The 21,840-nt window shown below is 45.7% G+C and overlaps 1 protein-coding gene across 1 annotated transcript in view; it reads left to right on the top strand.

The window, feature by feature from the left end:
* HIBADH (3-hydroxyisobutyrate dehydrogenase) overlaps window positions 1-21,840 on the top strand; it is a 523,510-nt gene that overhangs the window by 428,835 nt on the left and 72,835 nt on the right. Inside the window, exons 5-6 of the mRNA XM_078663482.1 lie at window positions 228-361; window positions 21,619-21,695. Coding sequence (XP_078519608.1) covers window positions 228-361; window positions 21,619-21,695 — 211 coding nt within the window. The remainder of the gene's footprint in view (window positions 1-227; window positions 362-21,618; window positions 21,696-21,840) is intronic.

The following is a 21,840-nucleotide window of genomic DNA, read 5'->3' as shown; positions in this document are numbered from 1 at the left end:
AGTGATTTGCAGTGATTAGATGGAAGTGATTTAGTCCTTCTTGTTTTTCTCATTTTTTCTGTAACATCTGGGGCCCTTTGTAAGTAATGTGTCAATATCAGTGTATACAGCTGCACACTTGAGGGTTCGGAGAAAATGTGGTTGCTTCACATGTGCATATTTATGGGATGACCGCTAAACTGAATATGTTGTCATGATTATGAATAACCTAAATATTTATTCCTCAGGTGTTGGAGCTGCACGGTCTGGAAACCTTACATTTATGGTTGGTGGAGTTGAGCAGGAGTTTGATGCTGCCAAAGAACTATTGAGCTGCATGGGAGCAAATGTTGTCTATTGCGGAGAAGTTGGAACTGGACAGGTATAATTTAGTAATCCTTAAAGGAAAGTATTTTCTTTGTTTTTATGCTATTTTCCTGTTCACAGGTTTTCCTTTTAATAATAATCTATGATAAGGGTAATGTCAAAATTGTTGTATTATATTCGTTTCACAGCACATGAAAAAGTGGAAATTGTAATTAAGCATCCCATTTGACTATTTCTCATTTGTCTTTGAATGATTTTGGCCGGTACAGACACTTCCCAGAGTGAAATGTAAAAATAGTGTCAAAAGAGACCCACGGCTCCACTTCCAAATGCGTCCATATTTTCACATCAAACCCAAAAGTGTCATCAAGAAGCTTCACAAAGGTTGAATGAATTGACTACTCACTCATAATACACAGATAGTGACTTAGGCCCTATCTAGGTACCCCGTCACTCAATTATTACCAGTGAGACCCATGAGTCAAGTGTGTCTGACTCATTCTTGCTACGCTTCTCGAGGACCATTCCTGGTCGACATCTATCTGGCACAGAAGTTTAAGACGGCCTGCATTAGCTGGCAGAGTGTATGTTACCACCTTACAGACACGGTGGTTGCCTATTAGAATATCCAAGCTGTGAGGCATGCCTTGTCTTTGGAAGTGCCTGGAGCTCTGCGCGGGTTTGGAATAATTGTACTGCACTGTTGCCTTTCATGGTGACAGTCGTAAAAAATACAACAATTTCGAATACACTGGAAAAAGGTACAGTGAAAACTCTCGGGCAATACACAATCCATAAACTCCTTCACTCGATTGATATGAAAGAAAAATGTTACGTTCTGCATTGTTTCTTTACCACTTCTATTTCACTCACTTGTAGCAAGGATCTCAGAACTAGTTTCAAAGCGTAGTGTTCCATCACACGCTGCAAGCTTTCCTACCCTGTCATACTTTTTACTTTGCATGAAAGAGGTCACATGGGAAGAAATAATGTTGCCATAAACAGAATTTTTTTTTTCTCATTGCCTGTTCGGATCCATGCTCTCCTTAATCCGTTAACCTGGGTCCCACCCTCTGAGTTCTGCTGAATGGACTGCTCGGAGTTCTCTCCTGCCACTGAATACTAAAAAAACTGCGTTGCAGTGCCTCTCCCTGATTGAAACCCTGTTCAGTCTGTCTCTTTAAGTGCATTCAGTTGTATTCGGTACATCATAATCTAGGCAGCACTATCCGTGTTAAAGGGATGGAGGGGGGGTCTAGTGCCTCGTTTTGACATCCGCTACCCTTCAGGAACCATGGTATGAGATAGTGCTTTTTCAAATCCCAATAGCAGCAACACAATGCCGACCATACCCGCTTTACCTCCTCGTCTGCAATGATGAAATTAAGAGCCAGGCGACTTCTTTGACTTTTACATGTCCAATCACGTTGGCTGACTGTACGAAGGTGAAGTGTTGCTCAGGCTGAGATTTGTATTTTGAATCTAGCATATACGTTTAAAGAGGTCAAAATATAAATTCATCCTTCCCCAGTCTGCTAAACATGGAGTCTCCTTCGTATCTCGCATCATATTATTTACTATCAATGCTCTATCAATGTACAATTCAAGGTTCCACAACTTCCAAAGTGGCGCCCCCAAACTAACTATATTTAGTCCTGTCTAGAGAATGATCAAGTTCAAGTTTCAAGTTTTATTTATTTATGTTTACGGAACTCTTTTGAGATCCACATAAAAAAACATATCATTACATTCCTTAAGATATTGAAAAAGTGATATTACAATACATAGAATAAGGAATAAAAATACAGAGTGAACTGGACGTCGAAACACCCACCTAATACAAAGACCGAAAACATTAAAAAAATTATACAATTTAAAACAAAACATTTCATATGGGGGGTTGTTCATGGCCGCAATAAAAGCAGTAGCAGACAGAATATTCAATTGGAGACATATGGGTCTTAGCCACTTTCGCCTTTGCGACATTAGAGCTGGGCAAACAAAGATGACATGGAACAGGTCCTGATTTGTCATATTGCAGAGATCACATAAGGCTGATGAACCATACCATCTGGATAAGAGAGATTTCAAAGGAAGTAAGTCTTGCCTTAGTAGAAACAATAGACGCCTAACTCCATGAGGAATGTTCCAAAAGACATAGGGTTGCGCAATCCCCGCCAGACAGGATTCAATAACTGGAGTGGTGCCTTTTTTTAGAATACGATTCTCTCTATCCAGTCTAAACCCTAATTCCCAAGATGCGGACTTCAGGAGGGTTTTCAGCTGATATGCAGATAACGAAAACAAAGTGGCTTCATCTAGTTGTAATTGGCTCACAGCACATCTAAAAAAATTTAGAATTAAAGAGTAATCATTAAAATTTCCCAGTAGCTCCATTTTTATAAAATGTCTTAATGTGCCAGGCTCACCCTTTGCCAGGCTAAAGACCCAGCGCACACTCCCGCTAAACCTTGAACCCAGCTACTACGTAGTCCAAATTCCTGTCTAAGAGTAGCTGTAGAACTAGCAGTATTGACAGATAAAAGGCTACGAAGGGTTTTTCCTTCAGAGGAGTTCAAAAAATTCCAGCATTTTATATCAATTAACTCTATACCGTACAGTAGAGAGGCAGGAATTTTTGCTCGAAATACTTCCAGCAGTATCGAGAAATGTCTCCTACCTGTAGCCTTATATAGAGAAGCCAAACTCTTTCCCTGGACAATAGCTTTCCGGGTGTTATTAGCTATGTGAGCTTTTTCACTTAAGTTGCTCGTAACAATTTTGCCAAGAAAAGTATAAGCTTGCACTACTTCCAACTTTTGGCCCCCCACAGTCCAATGAAAGTTCGCATATTTAGAGTTCTTCCTACCCGTGAAACACATCACTTTACTTTTTACAATATTTATCAACAAATGATGTTTTCCTGCATAATTGTACAACGCATTCAGGCGATTGTTCAACCCTTTAGGCATTAGGTCAAACATCAAAATGTCATCTGCATACATAAGACATACGATTGGGGAGCCCCCTAGTTTCGGAACTATGCCTGTATTAGCAGAAAGAACCTGAGGTAGATCAGCTATATAAAGGGAGAAAAGCAAAGGAGCCAATAGGCAGCCTTGCTTTAACCCATTAGCTGTTGGGATAATGCTAGACAGTCCTCTGTCCCCTCCCAACAACACTCTGCACCAGGTATCTGAATGCAAGGCACAAACTAATCTAAGAAGAGTGGATGGCATCCCTGAATCGAATAACTTTCCCCACAGCACGGTTCTATCCACTTTGTCAAAAGCTGTGGAGAAGTCGATAAAGGCGCCATAAACTCGCCCTCCACGAACCTTGACATATTTCTCCGTTATAACCTGGAGTGCAGTCAGGTTATCTAGGGTACCGTGCCTTTGCCTAAAACCGGTTTGTTCATAGGGAAGGATTTCGGCCTTAGACACCCAATCGTTAATTAAATTAAGAAGACATTTTGCAAAGACCTTGCCAATAGCATCTAATAGAGCGATTTGGCGGTAGTTTTGAGGGAAGTCTCTGGCCCCTTTTTTAAAAAGAGGGACTAGTATGCTCCCTTTCCAAGAAGGAGGAACAGTACCACTAATAAAACAAAATTTAAACACAGGGTAAAGGATTTTACTCCATAATTCGCTCTGGTGTTTTAGAACAGAAATAGGAACCTCATCCGGACCCTGTGCGCCAGAAGAACGCATGCCCTTGATAGCTAATTCTATATCCCTTTCGGATGGGGGATCATAGGGTAGATTGTCCTCGTATATAGAATCATAATCCCGTTGCGAGCCATTACTACCATACAAAAGCTTAATATATTGCACCCAAGTCTGCTCATCAATAGAAATTGGCATAGGTCTGGATCTAGAACCGCAACCTTCGCCAATTAATGACCAGAATGTCCTGGCTTGACCCTTATGAGAGGATTCCCGGAGTTTAATCCATAAAGAATCTTCCTTATCTCTTTTCAGTCTAGCCTTCAACCTTGTTCTCCTTCTTTTTAATAGAACTAATTTGTGATACCTTTCCTGGTTAAATAATAAATATTGATCCCTTATCAATTTATTTATTTCGATATTCAATTGCCGAATGGGTTTTGGGATTACTGTAGATTTTTTAACAGGAAGGGCTTTCTTTACAGATGAGGTTACTAATTTCAGAAAATCAGAAAAACCTGGAAGTTCCCTCCCATCCCAATGGGACAAATTCTCAACAGTAGATACCAAAATGCTCAACAGACTCTTGATAGCACCAAGATTCCAGTAACATTTCCCTGACTTGGCACCAAAATTCACCAAATCAGTATCCATGTGCCAGGAATCCGACAGGGGCGGCTTGAGATCAACTGTAACGGTCAACACCTTGTGGTCACTTAGTTCCGAATTAACAACCAGAACATCCTTCAGGAAAGGGAAGAAGGGGCTATCTGAAACTACATAATCAATAATTGATTCTCCATCTAGAGAATTATCCTATTCGACCACTGCACTCTGTCCTGTTTAGAGTTACAAGTTTAGCATCCCTATTTCCAATGTCATTAAATGCCCCCTCCCAATATTGTCTGAAGGTAGTAGCTCTCCATAGTGTCCAATGCCAGCAACATTTCCTTTTCCAAAACCTCACTACAATAAAAGGCTATTGACTTTATTTTCACATCGATCCCCTGGCCCGACATCGCAGATATAGCGCACTGCACTGGTCTGTGCCATTGTGCCATCTTGACCTGGACTCTGGCGCAGTCCGCGTCAGTGTGCGCAGTCACAATTAAAGCATTTGGGAAAGACGGACTGGCTGTTTGAAGTTATCAGTTTACCTTTCACTATAGAGGCAGCAACCTGGCCCGCATTTGAAAAAGGGTAGAGACCCCCTGCAGACGGGTGCAGTGAGTGACTGCTCGCGCCTGGAGGGCTTAGTCTGGGGGGCTCTAGGGCCATGTTTCCCCCCTGCCAATCGGCACCCCATGGGCACGCTAACGCTGCACCACCTCTATTTGGGACACAAGGAAGTGCACCCATTGATGGCTCCTTTGCCTCTGCCCCATTTATGTAATATGCAATAGGCGCAGAGGCAGCGTTTCCTTACTTGGAAGGGCAGCACTCCAAGCAGTATATTTGTGCCAGCATGATCTGGGCAGAGAAGTACAGCGCAGGCCCTTTGCACCCACATGTATGACATTGTTCTGCATTCTGTCCATCAATTGTTCTTTTTGCATTTGTTACCCCGAGTGGGACGGGTATGCCCAGACGTGGGTCCCGTGTTCTCCATGCCACTCGAGTCAAGCTATCCTGGCTGATGATGGGTGAAACCCCGAAAACAGTCCTAGGATGCTTGTTTCCAGTCCAAGGAGGACCTGGCCTGGCAGTTTTGGCTGGACTGTTCCCATTGGGCGCAGGGTTAAGACTGATTTGCATATGGCTGGGTTCAAACTGGAATGGCATGGTGAGCAAAAAACACGATGGATTTAGGCCCAGATCTCTGTACTGGGGTGAATGTATGACATTGTTCTGCATTCTGTCCATCAATTGTTCTTTTTGCACTTTGCACCCACAGGGCACTTTTGGTTGTACAGCTCCTGGGTGCACAGCAGCAAGTCTTTATTCACTTCAAGCATACATTTACCAATCCAACAACTTTCGAAATTTGGTTTTCTCAACCAGCAGTACTTAATTGACCTTTTTACCATTGTGATGGTCAAACCTAAGTGTGTGCTGTTGACATCAGATCCCATTATGTTCCATCAATAGCGGCGTCTACCTTTTAAAAAACGCACCTGGTCTTGTCCATGTTTACACTTCATAAATTCCTGCCAAAATGTTTGTATGTCTTAGTTTACATGCACTGTAGGCCTCCAGCTGTCAGATTTGGGAGGCCAGCATCTTAGACATGCAGGACAGACCAAAATTGTATGCAATTCAGGTATTGGAGGGCCGCAGCTACTCATCATCCAAACTCTGCTGTACAGAATGTGTCTAGTAAGAAGAGCGTAAATATAAGTGCTTAAGAAAGTAATCATGTTTTAAACACAGTGGTCCCTAAACAGGACAATGCAGTTTCTACGAATGAATATAGATCCAGAATCAGCACTATATTTGAAACTGTCCAGCCGAGAAGTCTTCTCCTGCAACCCCACATCAGGCAGACATGCTGTGTAGACACTCTTTTACTATCAGCGCTCCGTGACACCCAGTTCATTGAAACCACCGCTTCATGCGGCTAACCGCTCATGTGGTTCATCCACTTTCTGGCCTTACCCTTCTTAGGGTAAGGTTCAGCATATCAGTCGCATCTGGCGTTTTTACCGCAAACGCGATTCTCGCCAACAGGATTACGGCCCACAGATCACCCAGAAGCTCCACAGCAGTGTAACCGGGGACACGGTACACATCAATTCCAGTGAATTTCATATGGAAACTGGCATCCTTTACTCAGGCATTTAAATACAGTGTCCTGATGATGATCCCAATATTGTCCAAAAGGGATCGAAACTTCGTCGACCATATGTACTGCGTAAACACTTCCCCAATGCATATCATTTATGTGTAATGTTGTTTCACCATATTTCTGCTTGCAATAATCAAATGTATAATGCGCAAGCAATTTGCTCTACCTGAGCTTTCCCGTTTGTTTTTTGTTTTTTCTGTATGTACACCTAGTAGGATGCAGGCTTGTGTCACACTTCATTGTTTCGAATTTACATTTTCAGAATAAAAAATATATCTGTCCTGCTGGACAGTCTCAAATATAGTGCTGATTCTGGTACTATATTCATTCTTAGAAACTCCATTGTCCATGTTTAGGGACCACTGTGTTTAAAACTTGTTACTACCCAAGATCCCTGACCAATTATATTGGGTTCCCTTATACCCTTAAGAAAGCAATCATGACCAAAGCTTTCTGTCTGCTTAAATGAGTCAGAAACCTTACCTATGCGCTTATATATTACTGAAGCTGGTGTGTACATTCGTGGCTTCTCTTTGCTCCAGTCGTACCCTGAGCAGAGTGTTTCTACCACAGATTAGAACTGTTGACCTTCTCAAATGCTTTTGCAAGATCTGAAATCATCATACATGAGGCATTTGTTTGAAAATAATTCAGTTAGTTTTGAAAACATCTATTTTGGTGATTTGCATTACACTAACACTGAATGTAAGTTGTATCCGCATGCCTTAGACGAGGACGAGCGATGGGGGAAGATAGCGGCTAATGCTCAGTTTGAAGGACCCCTGGTTCTAGTTAGTCATGTTGTGAAAATTGCATCTTGTTGAATAATACATAAGACTGTTAACAATGGTCTTGGTTTTTTAATGCCACTCTGATGAGCATCATGTCAATAAAACCTTCATTTAGACTCTTGAGTAGGAATTGGGGCTTAATCCATTGACTTTATTAACATCACCTTTGTTTTATGCTAGTAGCACAAATGTATTTATGTAAGGTTCTGCCTGTTAAACTGAAGACTGCACTACATTTTCTCACCAAAGAAAAGAGACTGGGTGTGGCCAAGGTGGCTGTGATTCTTCAGAGCTCCACTCTCCAAGGCTGATAATAAGCATCCACTTTGCTTTCCCGGGTCCCTGTGTGCCGTAGAGGAGAGGCCTGTGGGCCGGAACACTGGTGGCAGGTGCTGAGCCGTTAATCGGAGGTCTGAGCGGCTTCGGAGCAACTGCAGAGGGGTTGTGAGCGGGCTGCCCTGGTATCGAGCTGGGGTGCCGCCAAGCAGTTGCAGACTGTGGTCCCGCTTGAAGAAGCTGACTGCGCCCACTGGGGAGACTGGTGATAAGGCTGGACGACGTCCGATGGCCCTGTTGGAGACACAGTCCGCAAGAAGGATCTGAGCGGAGGGGTGTGGCCAAACGTGGGCAAGAGCTGCTAAGGGCGTCCGGAGGCCATCCTGGATGGTGGGCCTGGAAGCCACAACGACACCCACACGAATAGGGTGGGAACGGGCCCAAGGACTGCCCGAGGCCGCCTCCTACAGAAGCGACAACCAGGAATCCCCAGCGGGCCCCGAAGAAGGCCGCCCCACAGGTAGGCCGGATCCCTTGCTGGTAGCCAGAGATGCGCAGTGGGGTGGTGAGGCCGCAACTCAATGGAGGGGTGGGTGGAGCGCCCCACCATGAAGGCAACGGAGGACCTGACTCCTGTTCCCCTACCGACATCTGCCTGAAGCACTGGCCGCCAACACAGGGGAGACGGGCGCTGCGCCCGAATTGCGCCCTGTGGCGGTGCGAGAAGTCTGTATTGCAGGGAAGAACTTTAGCGGCGGCAAAGGGCCCAGAGCAGACTGGGTACCTCCGCAGCCGTTTTGGATGGGGGGTCGGTGGTAGGCCTTGAGACTAGGAACTAAATCTTCCCGTAGAGAAAGCAACCTGGTATTGGAAGCACCTAGGGTCGCTTGATATAGGGGGGAAAGCCTGATACCCCTAGTGGGCCCTGAAGAAGGCAGGCACCAGCAACACGAATGAGGACCGCTCCACAGGCTGGTCAGGACCCTGGCTGAGAGGTTGGGGACTTGCAGCAGAGCAGTGAGTCCACAGCCGAAGGAAGGGGCGGAGGGTGGAACCACCATAGCAGCACCCAAGGCTTCGACCCCTGAGCGACCCGCCAACCTCATCTGACTCTCCACCGATCTTACTAAAGAGGGGTTGGGCATGAAGGTCCCCAAACAAGCGGCCTACCCTCCAAGTGTGTGTCCCACCTCTGCCAACAAGGGAGACCGGGTGTGTTAGACCTGTCGGCCCTTTGGGTGGTCCCTCCTATTATTTATTTATTTTGTTCCCTTTTTGCCTCCTAAGTTTTCTTTTTTTTATGTTCACTGGAAATTTTTGATGTTGTCCTAGGGGTTAGGTGTTACCTTGTCCTTAAAACTTTTTGAAGCCCAGTCACCCTCACAAAATGGTGAACGCAGTGATATAAAATGGTGGCTGCCAACTGTCAGTGAACTTTACCTCAGGGACTGGCCCATAGACTAATGTGAGGAATCTAGAACCTTCTGGCTGATTCTGGACACAAGGGACCAAGGGTATATAAGGCCAAATCCTGGATGGCCATTTTGTCATCTGAGAGTCAGTTGGAGCCAGGCTGTGGTGCTAGGGGGTTAGGACACCCAGAGGGTTGACTTCTTCTTGAGGGTTGCCTCCTTACTGCGGGCACCGTCCCTCTACCCATAGATCTGGCCCTGATTATTTACGCCTGGGTCCCTGGCTGTAAGGCCCTCACTGGTTAAGAGGAACCGAATCTGTGAGACTGCTGGTGGGTAGAGCTGAGGGGAAGTTCTGCCCCGCTATCCAGCTGAAGTAACCTGACAGGAATTCTGAAAAAGTATCGGAAGGGTAGGGACTGGACGAAGGGAACTTTACAGCCTTTTTCTTCCTCCTTCCCCTTTCTTGGGACAACTTTCTCCTGCACCACCTGTCCCCACTAACCTGTGCCGTGAAGCGCTACCGGGAGGGTGTTCCCCCCGTCCCCCTCCCCCCCCTTTTAGGCTTGTTGATTGCCGGTGTGTCCGCTGAGCTGGGGACCATCGGTAGAGTGGCCTCGAGTCCGGTGGCGACCCAGGGAAGGGTTGTGGGGACTCCCAATTGAGGAAAGGTGAGAGAGATGCCGGTGAGGGAAGTGTCCCGGGAGTTGCTGCCGCTGTGAGCTGGAAGTGGAGTAAGCGGAAGATTGAAATTGTAGTGACTCATTGCTGCGCAGGCCCCATAGGGGTGGAACACTTCTCACAAGGGGGCGGAGCGGTATTGAGGGAGTTGCTATTTGCCAGTGGGTCCGGAGGAGGATCTTCCGGCTGCCTGAGAAGAGAGAGGTGATGCCGCATTGAATCCACTGAACACCCACGCAGGCCCAGAAGCGCGGTTCGGCAAGGAAACGGCGGAAGTGCCCGGGTGAGGTGTCGGGGTGAGGTGAATACAGAGACTCCGTCAGCAAGAGCGTCCTCCCCTCAGCACGGGCTCTGAGGTAGAGTGGCCTGGCCTGAGAGGGAGCAGACGCAGGACGGAAAGGCTGACGGTGAAGTGTGAACTCTTTGCAGCTGCCAGAGACGGCTGTACTGGAACACAGGCGCTCTTGGCTCAAGTAAGCGGGGATCTGAGGGTTGGTGAGAGACTTGCAATCAAAAGCTGGAGCCACAGGTCCTAGTGGCTAGTCATCCATAAAGTACCTAGACAAACTGTCGCGCTGGTCAGGAGAGCCTGAACTAGCAGGACAAGTAAGGTAAAGCTGGGGGCCATTGCAGCACGAGACTTTTGAACCTTCGTATGATACTGACTGTAATACCAGCGTAACAGGAGGGAATTATTTTGGCTCCTGCTGCGTAAGCACCTAGTGCAAATTTACCTGAGCAAGTAGTAAAAAGAGGGCTCCAGACTGATCTACTGTTGGTTGCTAGCGGATCTGATTTAATGTAAAATGTTTTCATATTGAGCCTTGCTTAAACCACCAAGAACGGGCTATAACTTGAAAGAAGAAATGTAATTAGTTAATTTTGTGAATCTAGAGAACAATGTACTGTTGAATATTTATTGATGCAAGAAGTTAATGGTGGAGGTATCTGATGTGAGTAGATATAACGTATCTTACAGAACAAGAAAGCTTAAAGAATTGTTATAAAAGTGAACCGTATTTTTCTAACCTGGTGTAGCGTCATTATTTTTGAGTGGATGGGCACTGGGTTCCTGTGAGGGTGTGACGCAAGCTTAGCACATGTTGCCTTGAGGTTAGACCTTCCTACTCTGAGCCAGGCTACCCCCTGTGGACTGGTGACTCCAGGTCCAACAGGGTGCCTGTGACTACATAGCATGAGAACAGGAGGGAGGGTGTCCCCTGCTGATTCTCAGTGGCCCGAACTTGATCTGATTACGGAGAGAAGACCCTGGGGCCCTCACAGGGGAGGCCTCACCGAGATGATCACTGGGCGAGAAAGGAGCCCACGATCAAGGACCTCTTGCAGAAGCCAGGCTCTAAGAGGGCGGACGGACATGGTTCCGAGCAGCTGCCGGGCCAAACCCAAGAGAGGGATATCGACCTTGCGGGTGAGCATACGGAGGAACCGATCACTCGTGGCTTCCTGGAACAACTGTTTGGCACTTTGCGAGCCTAAGGCAGATGTCGCCTCTGACATTAAAAAGATCAGAACGGAAATCCAAGAAATCGGCAACTGCATGGATTCATTTGAGAGATCTGGCGACCGTAGAGTTGAGGAGCTAACAGAACATGCCCAGGAACTGTTGGAACTCAGAGACTGATCGAGGCGGTCCAACATCTTCATCAAAGGAGTGCCACTCCAGGCTGAGGGCGGGCAACTGGAGGAGTGGGTGACTCTCCTCTTCCGCTACGTCGACACTGTGTTGGAAGGTCGGCCTCAAGCCTAGGTCAGCAACAGGACATACTCACCTGCCTTCATTCATACAAACAGAAGGAAGTCATAATGAACGTAACCCGGGACAAAGCATTCATCATGTTTGAGGGTCTTCAGGTTGGAATCTATCAAGACCTCTCACACCTCACTCTTCAGCAGCGTAAAACCCTGATACCGGCTACGACTTATCTGCGCGACAAAGTAATCCACTGCCCCCGGGGACATCCTGTCAAACTGACCTTCGTGTGGTACAATGAGGTACAGGCGGTGCGGTCCCTAAAAGAGGCCCAGGAGATTCTTGGAATCAACTTGGAGGAGGAGGGAGCCCCAGAGGGACAGAAAGAGGATACAACTTCTCATGGGCCACCGAAACCGGGCAGGTGACGGGGGGACAGGAAGGAGAAGCACACAAGACCCTCTAAACCCAGAAAGAAACAGAAGCCTTGCTTCGGAAATTACAGGGTCGAGATGATATAGGAGAATCCTCTAATAACTAAATTAAAAGTCCTGCACCTTTCTTAGTCCACGGGCCTTAACGGTTGGCTGATGTGTCCCAGTAGAAATCTAAATCGGCCTTGGTGGAGGGAGCTGGTTCCACTCTAGTTGATGACCAACTACCGGTCATATGGACCCAAGAACAATGGTGTGGCCAAAGCCCAATGGAGGGCAGTTCTCTTGTTATATTTCTTTCTATTATTCTGTTCTCCTCTTATTTCTTCCCCCTCTTCTCTCATTTTTGTGTCCGGAGACAGCTTCTCCACAGGTAGGGACAGGGACTCAGCTAGGCGGCCTGGAGATACTTGGGTACGCCAGAGTGGGAAGAATCACAGGCATGTATTGACAGTCTTTGGGAGATAGTGGGGGCCTCCATTTTGGCATGGTAAGTTTTAAATCTCAGTGGGTACTAAACAAGGCAAGGCTTTAATATTTGGATTTCCATGTGGGGCAATAGCAACAGGTTCAGAGTAGCTCCACCTCTCAGGCATCAAACGGGTTTGGGGTTGGTGAGGACTTCCACTGCCAGACCACGACTGCTTACCGCTTCCCGGGGTGGGGGTGGTATGAGTGGGGGGTGGGAAGCCACAGACTCCCCCCATGAATCTCCACGATGTGCAGCCCCATGGCGTCCCCCTAAACCGTCCCCATGACTACACGTAAGGTTTTGATACTGAGCTTTAATGTCCGGGGTCTCAATACACCTATTAAAAGGTGCACGTTTCTTGCTATGCTTGGAGATACAAAATGCGACATCTGCCAATTGCAGGAAACACACCTACTGCGCTCCAATTGGAAGCGCCTCCGGTCCAATTAGTTTAACCGACTATTTGTTCTCTGTGGCAGGGAAAAGGGCAGGGGTGGCCATTCTCTTAGCAACACACTTCCTGGAAACAGTGCTGGGGGTGCATGCAGCGACTCCAGGTAGGATGTTGGCGCTGCTGGTAGCATTGGGGACTCATACATAAAATATAGATTCTGTCTACAGCCCTAATGAACACCTGGAAACATTCCTCCGGGAAACACTAAACACCATCCTCGAATCCCAGGATGATAATTTAAAAGTGGGGGGGGATTTTAACATAGTACCTGACCAACGGATAGGACATTCACGGTCACTCTCAGATTCTATGATACAGAAGCTGGGAGAGGTTGGTTTGACGGATGCCTGGAGACACCGCTATCCCACTGCTCAGGACATCCCCACGAGTTAGGAGGGACACTCAAGAGGTCATGATAGGGACGGCTGCTCTCTCGGATCACTCCCCGATTTTACTTGTACTACAGCTGGCTGAGGGATCCCCATGCCAGAGACCGTGAAGATTAAACCACAAGCTGCTCATATAGGACTCCAACATTAGCGAAATTCGGGCAGCTATACAAACTTATTTATTAACTAATGATAGGGCTTGGCCTCTGTTTCCCTGTTGTGGGACGCGCTGAAGGCCGTAATACGGGGGCAGTTTCTAGCCATGGCTTCGGGCCTGAACAAAGAAAGGAGGGACAAACTGGAGCACCTGGAGTCACAGATTAGGGAGTTAGAAGGGGTGCACCACCGTACGGGCGCTGTCCAGAACAGACGACAACTCAACACCGTGCGGAAGCAATTGAGGGCCTTGGACTACGACCGAGTAGAGTATGCTCTCTTGCGCACTAAGCAACGCTACTACAAGGGGGAAACAAAGCCGGGGAACTTTTGCACACTTGCTTCGCTCTGACAAATGCTTGTCGCATTGTAGGGAGCAGAAACCCCCAAGGTGAGGTCCTTCGATCAGATGATTGCGTCATTGCTGCCTTTTACACCGATCTCTACATGGCGGATCGTTTGGATCCGGCGGCGGCCAAGGCCTATGTGCGCCAGACGCCGGTGGCCTCTCTCCCGTCCCCAGACGCAACCAAACTAGATGCGGATAGCCACCCAGACGAGGTCCTACGGGCCATCCGGGGACTTACTTCGGGGAAAGCTCCAGGAGAGGACTTTTTTTGGCCGATTTTTATAAAGCCTTTGCTTCTGACCTCACCCTGCTGCTCGTCTGTCTCTTTATCTCCTTTAGCAAAACTGAAGCCCTGACCCCTACGATGGCTATGGTGGAGGGGTTTGTGATACCTAAACTGGGCTAAGATCCATTAGATTGTGCTTCCTACCGCCCCATATCCCTCTTAAATGTTAATTTACATTTTTTTATTGGCATACTTGCTGCTCGTCTGGCCCCCTACATGCAGGGCCTTGTGGACCCGGACCGATCCGGCTTTATCCCGGAGCGTAGCTGTAGCGATGGGACTCTACGATTGTGCCACCTCCTGGATAAAATACAGCTTACCCAGCAGCCTGCTGTGCTTCTGTCGGTGGATGCCGAGAAGACATTTGATCGGGTCCACTGGCCATACTTGAAGCAGGTGCTATATAGGTTTTGTGTCAGCGAACGATTCTTGCGGTGGGTTGATTGTATATATAGTGGTCCAGAGGCATGCATCAGGGTGAACGGGGTCACCTCTCTGCCCTTTCGGATCATGAGGGATACCAGGCAGGGGTTCTCGCTATCACCCCTACTATTTGCGCTCTATATGGAGCCGTTTGCTGAAAGAGTCTGCCAACATCCCTCCATTTCCGGGATCCGGATGGGAGTTAGAGAACACAAGATCTTCTTTTATGTGGACTATGTGGTGCTCTTCCTCACACAACCGTTACTTTCCTTATCTCCCCTTCTAGGAGAAATAGAGGCCTTTAGCCAGGCCTCTGGCTTTAAACTTAACATCTTAAAAACGCAAGTGTTCAGCGTAACCCTTCCCAAAGCTGAACAACAGCTGCTAGTGGCCCCCGGAGTATCCCTTACTTGGGGCTGCGGATATTCCCCATGATCGAAAAAATGGTCCAGGTGAAATATTTTACGCTATTTACCGAGATTTGGGGGGAGCTCTTCTCCTGGAAGAAACACACAATGTCGTTATTGGGTAGGCTGGCGGCCATTCAAATGACTCTTGCCATGCATCTTGTATGTAACGCAGATGTTCCCATTGCAGCCCCCACTCCGCCTGGTGGCCTGGCTGCAGCACTTTATCTGGGGCTTTATCTGGGGAGGGAGGAGAGCACGCCTGGCACGACACCAAACGTACCTGTGGCAGGAGGATGAGTGGGCTTGGTGTTCCGCACCTGGAGCAATACTTTCTGGCAGCACAATTGTGATACATGATCGAATGGTATAAATTGGAGTCCGTGAAGCACTGGTGCTTTCTTGATCGCGTGATCGCAGGAATGCATATTTGAAAGGTACCCTGGCTCCCTAAACGACATCACCCGGTGGGGGTTTGTTTCCCGGGTTCTGAGGGCCACCCTCAGGGTGTGGGACAGGGTGCAGGAGCCCTGTGGACTCTTAACCCCCATGTCACCACTGAAATCCCCCCACGCCCCCGGCTAGAGAAGGGAATAGCTATCTAAAATAGCAGGAGGCCAATTGCAAAACAATTGGCGATCTCTTCGACAAGAAGGCGAGTAATGGAATTTCCCCAACTTAGTTCAGACTTTGGAGTCCCCAGGAACGCATATTGGCGATACCTTGCTTTGCGCCACTGGGAGACTCCAGCACAGGTACACCCCCATGCTAGCCTAACTAAATTTGAGTTATGGTATATAACCCGGAATTCGTATGAGCGCCTGCTATCCGATATATATCCCTTCCTGATCACGCCTAAACTTAGTAATAAATCCCCAGCGCATCACCGGTGGGAATCAGAACTTCAACGTGAGTTCTCCCCCAGAGAGTGGCACAATATCATTCATAAGGCCAGGGCCTCCTCCTGTAGTACCGCAGGAAAGGAAATATTCCTGAAAATAGTGCATTTTTAGTACTACACTCCCAATAGAATCGCATGGTGGAAGCCTGTGGGGGATAATTTTTGCTGGCGCCCCTGCGGACATCCTGGCACCCTCACACATATTCTCTGGCACTGCCCGAGGATACAAGCGTATTGGGACTCAATTATGCGAGACATAGCCACCATATACCGCACGAAATACCCAGATTTCCCAGCTACATTCTGTTGGCACTCCCCAACGCGCTTACATACCCTCTCAAGTCCTCTCATGGGAGAGCGATCACCTTAGCGCTGGGCGCCTCTAAGCAGGTGCTCTTGGCTAAATGGGAAGCAGAGGAGGTCCCGACCAGACTGGACAGGTTACATAGAGCATCGGAGGTTGTGGCCATGGAAAAGATAACGGCACGTCTTACACGCATACTCCCCAGATGCGACAAAACTTGGGGCACCACCATAGAATTCTTATCCTCGAATTTATGGAGCTCACGTGTCCGAAATACATCCGAGTCCTTTGACTCCCTAAGACAAAGCCCTCCACGAAGGACCACACCCACACAGGATAGAACACTCTGTGGACAGAAGTTTACACTACTGGGATACAGACCATCTCTAGATACCCGAGCCCTGTCTTCCCTATCTTTGTTCTACATTCTATACCTTCTCACCCCATTTACGAAGTTAAGCATTCTCTATCGGTCCCCAGTGGATGTAGGTTGCGGCTATTGTTACCTTGCACTCTAAAAATGTAATAAAAAGATTTAAACCATAAAAGAGACAGGTGGCTGATAGGTCGAGTTTCAAAATCTGCTATTTGCAATCCTGTGTGATTGTCAACAAAGACAGGGAAGATGGCTTTTAAGGAAATGGTGGTGAGCACTATCCCCGTGTTTTCATTCCTATTTAGAACTTTTTTAAAGCAGCTAGTGTTCAGGTGTTACTTTAAAAAAAAAATAGAATTTTCCTATTTTCGGGGTTAGGGCAGCAGCCAGTAGTCTGACGGACTATGGATTGTGGATGCAATTCACAGACCGGACAACTTCACTTTTACAAATCCGTTACCAGCTCTGTCGAATCGGTAACTCATCAATGTTTTGCGACTGCAATCAGTCACAAGCCATTGATAAATTCCTTGCTGAATCGGAAATAAGGAGGCGTCCCTTTCACGGCTCTCCTATTTGCGATTCAGAAAGGATTGCAAAACCTCACATAAAAGAACTTTGTACATTCTAAAATCCCTTTTATTCCTGCAAACCCTGTGATATTGCAGAACTCCTGGTTTGCAAATGCAAAAGGACTTTGTACCTCTGGCCCCATCTCTCTTGCAGTAGTAACAGCCTTCTAAAGGAGTTTGATTATCTATATCTAACCTCTTACTGTTGATTTTTATTTAAAATTAATTACACTATATAAATAAATCTATACTTTTACATGAGCAATAACAATCAAATCCATGCATTATTCACCTCACCAAAAATCATTCTAAATTTCTCAAAAAAATGAAGCTATTCTTTGCAAATCACCAGGAAATAATGAGTACCCATTCCAAATGATAAATCTGCAAGCAACTTGGTTTTAGGCACATGTACAACCCTTATAATAAGGATTCCAGTTTTTCGGAGTACACACTACCTTACTTTTGCCTCTAGCAACTCCAGCCCATGCATTATTGATGTCTAAAACAGGTATTTAGCTTAAGCAAATGTATATGAATAAAAGCTTTGCCTCAGCGCCAAAGACTTTACCCGAATGCCTCTGTATCTGAGCAAATATTTTACCTAAAAATGCAAAGTTAATTTCAGAGTTGGCTTATTTAAACCCTTCTTAATAAACTTAAAGGCTAATATTTTCCCTTAAATTTCCTATAGTGATTATTTTAGGAACCCTCTTCCTGCTATTAAGTCAATCTTGTGGCCTGTAATAAGCAAAAGTTATCCCTCCTTATATCTTTATTTTTTTTATAACCAATGTTTATTGAATTTAGGTTGCAACAAAAAATAATAGCACCATTCAGGAGAACATTGTAAGAGACCAGACAAGGGTGAAAACGCATCACAGTGGCATATAGAGACAGACATAAATAAGGAAAATATCAGCATACCCACTCCAGTCCCGGACAGTACATCAATCCCCTTTAGTCTTCTATCAGCCGACCCGTGTGCCCCACATTCGGTGAAACTTCATGGAACACCCTCTGGCTGCATATAGAGGCCGTTCCTGTGCGGCACACCAGTCCACTCCCCTGCACCAGCGTGCCAACGTAGGTGCAGTAGTGCCAGCCCCTCGGTGATGCCTAAAAGTACGATTGGAACTGTGCTTAATAGAATTTGTTTAATAATTTCAGTCTGAATCCTCATTTAATGACTGGTTTGTGCCATTTAAGATAAGATTTCTTGATGACCCCAGTGAATTTTACTTACTTACTCTGACAAGAAGAGATAAGTGATTACAGGAGTCGAGTAAAGATCATTAAAAGTAGGGTGTATGATAATTCCAAGGTGAGGTAAGAAAATGATAGTCTGATCTGCTCCAAACCTTTGCATGTAACGGAGTATTTTGTAGGGAGGATGGCTGAGGGAAATATGAAACTCAGTGGTCTTGTGTCCGAGTGAGCCTATTATAAATGGAGTTATGAGGCAACGTAATGTATGTGAGTCCACAGTACACTTGAAGATTCATGCATGTGTTTGATTATTTGCAGGATTATATTAAAGTTTACTTTTCCACTGAAAAGTATGTTTACATTGCATCTTTCTTCTGTACTTGAGTATGTGTTCATTGTGTAAATATGATTGGATCTTAGGTAGGTGGTTTTGTGCTCTGCCTAGGTGTTCCTTTCTCCTTTTATTTATGTTGTCCTCGTGCCTATCTTTGAGTCTCAAAATGTGTGGTGTGGGAGGTTCTATGGTAGAGTATTCGGTAGATTGACGAGGATGGCAGTTGTGATCTTTGCTTGTGAGCTGGTTGTATTCCTTTGATGTTACCTCGTGGGAGAGGTGTGGCGCCGCGGCCAGGGCGACTGACGCTGGAATCTGGGGATCAGGGTTCGATCCCTGGCTCCGGCGGCGGGTTAGCCCAGCACCATGTGACTCTGGGCAATAGCTCGCTTAATCTTCCCGACGGCCCCCAGCGCCTAGAGACCCTTACGGGTGATTGTGCGCTTTACAAATGTGGATTATTATTATTATTACCTTAAATAAAATGATGAACTACATTAATTCACGTATGTATTAGCGTAATGGAAATTAGTTTAACTGAGAAATAGCTGTGGTTCCTGGGCACTGTCTTAAGCACTTGCCTCTTCTCTTTATCAGAGATGACCTAGGGATTAAAGAACTTGATAAATAATTTCCAGTTGTACCTTATCATGCACAGAGAAAGAGGTGGACAATGTTAATTAGTACTTTTAACCTCTTTTAAGCCTTTGTCATGTCTATAAACATGACTATCAAAAGTTAAAAGCGGTTTAATTTGAGTCTCATTTTTGTACGTTCCTGGTTATTTCTTTGACTTAAATGCAGAGGCTCAACTTAAGCAAACACAAGGAGATGGACGCAGCGCTGAAACGTTTCAGACACTCATCCCCAGTCACAGATCTGGCTTGAATCCATCATCGTTCTTTAGCCCACTTTGTCACCCCCAGTTCTGACCTAGCCATATGCAAATCAGTCTTGACCCTGTACCTCCTGGGAACAGACCAGCCCAAACTGCCAAGCCAGGTCTTCCCTGGACTGGAAACAAGCACCCTGGGACTGGTTTCGGGTTAACACCTCATCAGCCAGGCTAGTTTGAATCCAGTGGCAAATTGAGCATGGTGCAATGTCTGGGCTTACCCTGCCAACTTAGGGCTAACAAAACAAACACAAGGATATGACGGACGGAGCGCTGAAACTTTTCAGAGACTCAGACTTGGGTCCCTTGCCCACTTTGCCACTGGATTCAAGCTAGCCTAGCTGATGAGGGGTAAAACCCCGAAACTGGTCCCAGCATGCTTGGTTCCGGTCCAGGGAAGACCTGGCTTGGTAGTTTGGGCTGGACTGTTCCCATGAGGAACAGTCGAGGCTGATTTGTATATGGGTGAGTCTAAACTGGGGTGGGGAAGTGAGCTAAAGAACGATGATTGATTCAAGCCAGATCTGTGACTGTGGGTGAATGTCAGAACAGTTTTAGCTCTATGTCCATATCCTTTTGTTTGCTTTGAAGCTTGTCTTAAAGCATGCTAGAAATTTTAGTGGATTTCAAATTCTGTCCATTGTCTAACCTTATTTAGTGTTTCATGTTGGCTGTTGCTTTACACATAGGACAGACTATTTCAGATTACTTTCTTTTTATAACTTTTAGTTCTAAATGTTGAAAAATGGCATTGTTCTGACTTTCAGTTCTAAAGATTAAGGAGTCATCCCACGAAGCAATCCTACATTTCATTGATAAATGGCCATTGCAGCACTGTTGTCAAAGATATTTCTAGCAAAAACGTGTAAAGCCATTGCATGGCATCATATGACTTATGCATGCGTTTTTTTAATTGTTCCTGGAGGGCCAAACAAGTCCAGGGAACCTACCCTCATACTCATTTAAGGATCCTGCCATCCGCGTTCTCCTCGGTAGATTTACAATGCTTGTTAATATATTTGAGCAAGTGAAACAGTAGAAAATACGGTGCTTTAGATAAAAAAAACTCAGGACCTTTTCGTTTTTACATTTTGTGTAGTCAGACCTAATGCTCCTTCCCCATTTTCCCCAGCAGTGCAGTGAGTATTGTTCCATCTCCTTTGGCCAACTACAAGGAGCATCACTTCTTGCCAGCGCCTGCCCCAGTGATGAGTAGAAGCTATTAATGTTTCTGCTTTACAGTGGTATTTTCCTGAGGCAACAAATGCATCCGTGGAAGATACCAACATTGGAGAATCATTGTCACTTGAATGAGCTTATAAATGTACATGCTGGGATTTAATAAGTCATCCAGGATGAGAGTGGTAGTCCAGCATTTGAGTGAAGGTTAAGATTCCAAAAAGAATCTGTCCTTGATAGATGTCCTTAATAATGAAGACACATTTTTATCTAATGAAAACCTATCGGTTCGAATTTCATGTCCATGTCCTTTGTCTGAAGATAAATGTACTTATAGAGCTGTAAATTACTAAATTCCAAGAAAAAACGTACCGTGTAAGAACATATTGCCTCTTATTCTAGGAATTGGGCTGCTAACCCCCCTCCCTCACGTGGAATGCTGATAACATGTTGTTCAGGATTTCCCCCTGTGCGGTATTACCTTCCCATTCTGAGTACTGTAGGTCAAAATGTAAAATAATAAGGTACATTCGTATGTTTCCCCTTGATTTTGAGCCTCAAACGTCAGAATCTTGCATTTTGTCCTCACATATTTGTTTTTGTTGGGGTAAAACAGTTGGTAGTCGTGCAGTGTTTGCACACCAGGTATAATTGAGTTTTGAGTGCCAGCACCAAGATGATTGGAGTGCTTGAAATAAGGGCCATTCTGTTTTTCTTCCATTTCTTACTAATTAAGTCACTGTTTCTTATATGACTTCAGTATCTTAGTAGTAGCTTTTTTTAAGCAGCAAGTTGATATGTATAGTTTAAGTGATGCTATAGATGACAAACAAGACTTTCTTTTTCAGGCTGCCAAGATCTGTAACAACATGCTGTTAGCCATTGGTATGATTGGAACAGCTGAAACAATGAATCTTGGAATAAGGTTTGTATTTAAAAAGAAAAAGTATTATTTCTCTTTTGTTTTTTTCCTATTCAATTATGCATAAACTGCAAATGTAGGCATAAATCTCTGTCCAATTATCGTTTAAATCTTCCAGTTATTAATGTAGCAAGCTTACCTTTCTTGT

This window comes from Lissotriton helveticus, chromosome 10 (genome assembly GCF_964261635.1).
Source record: "Lissotriton helveticus chromosome 10, aLisHel1.1, whole genome shotgun sequence".
Taxonomy (NCBI): Eukaryota; Metazoa; Chordata; class Amphibia; order Caudata; family Salamandridae; genus Lissotriton; species Lissotriton helveticus.
The sequence above is the reverse complement of the archived record's forward strand: the minus strand, read 5'-3'. Positions and strand labels throughout refer to the sequence as shown.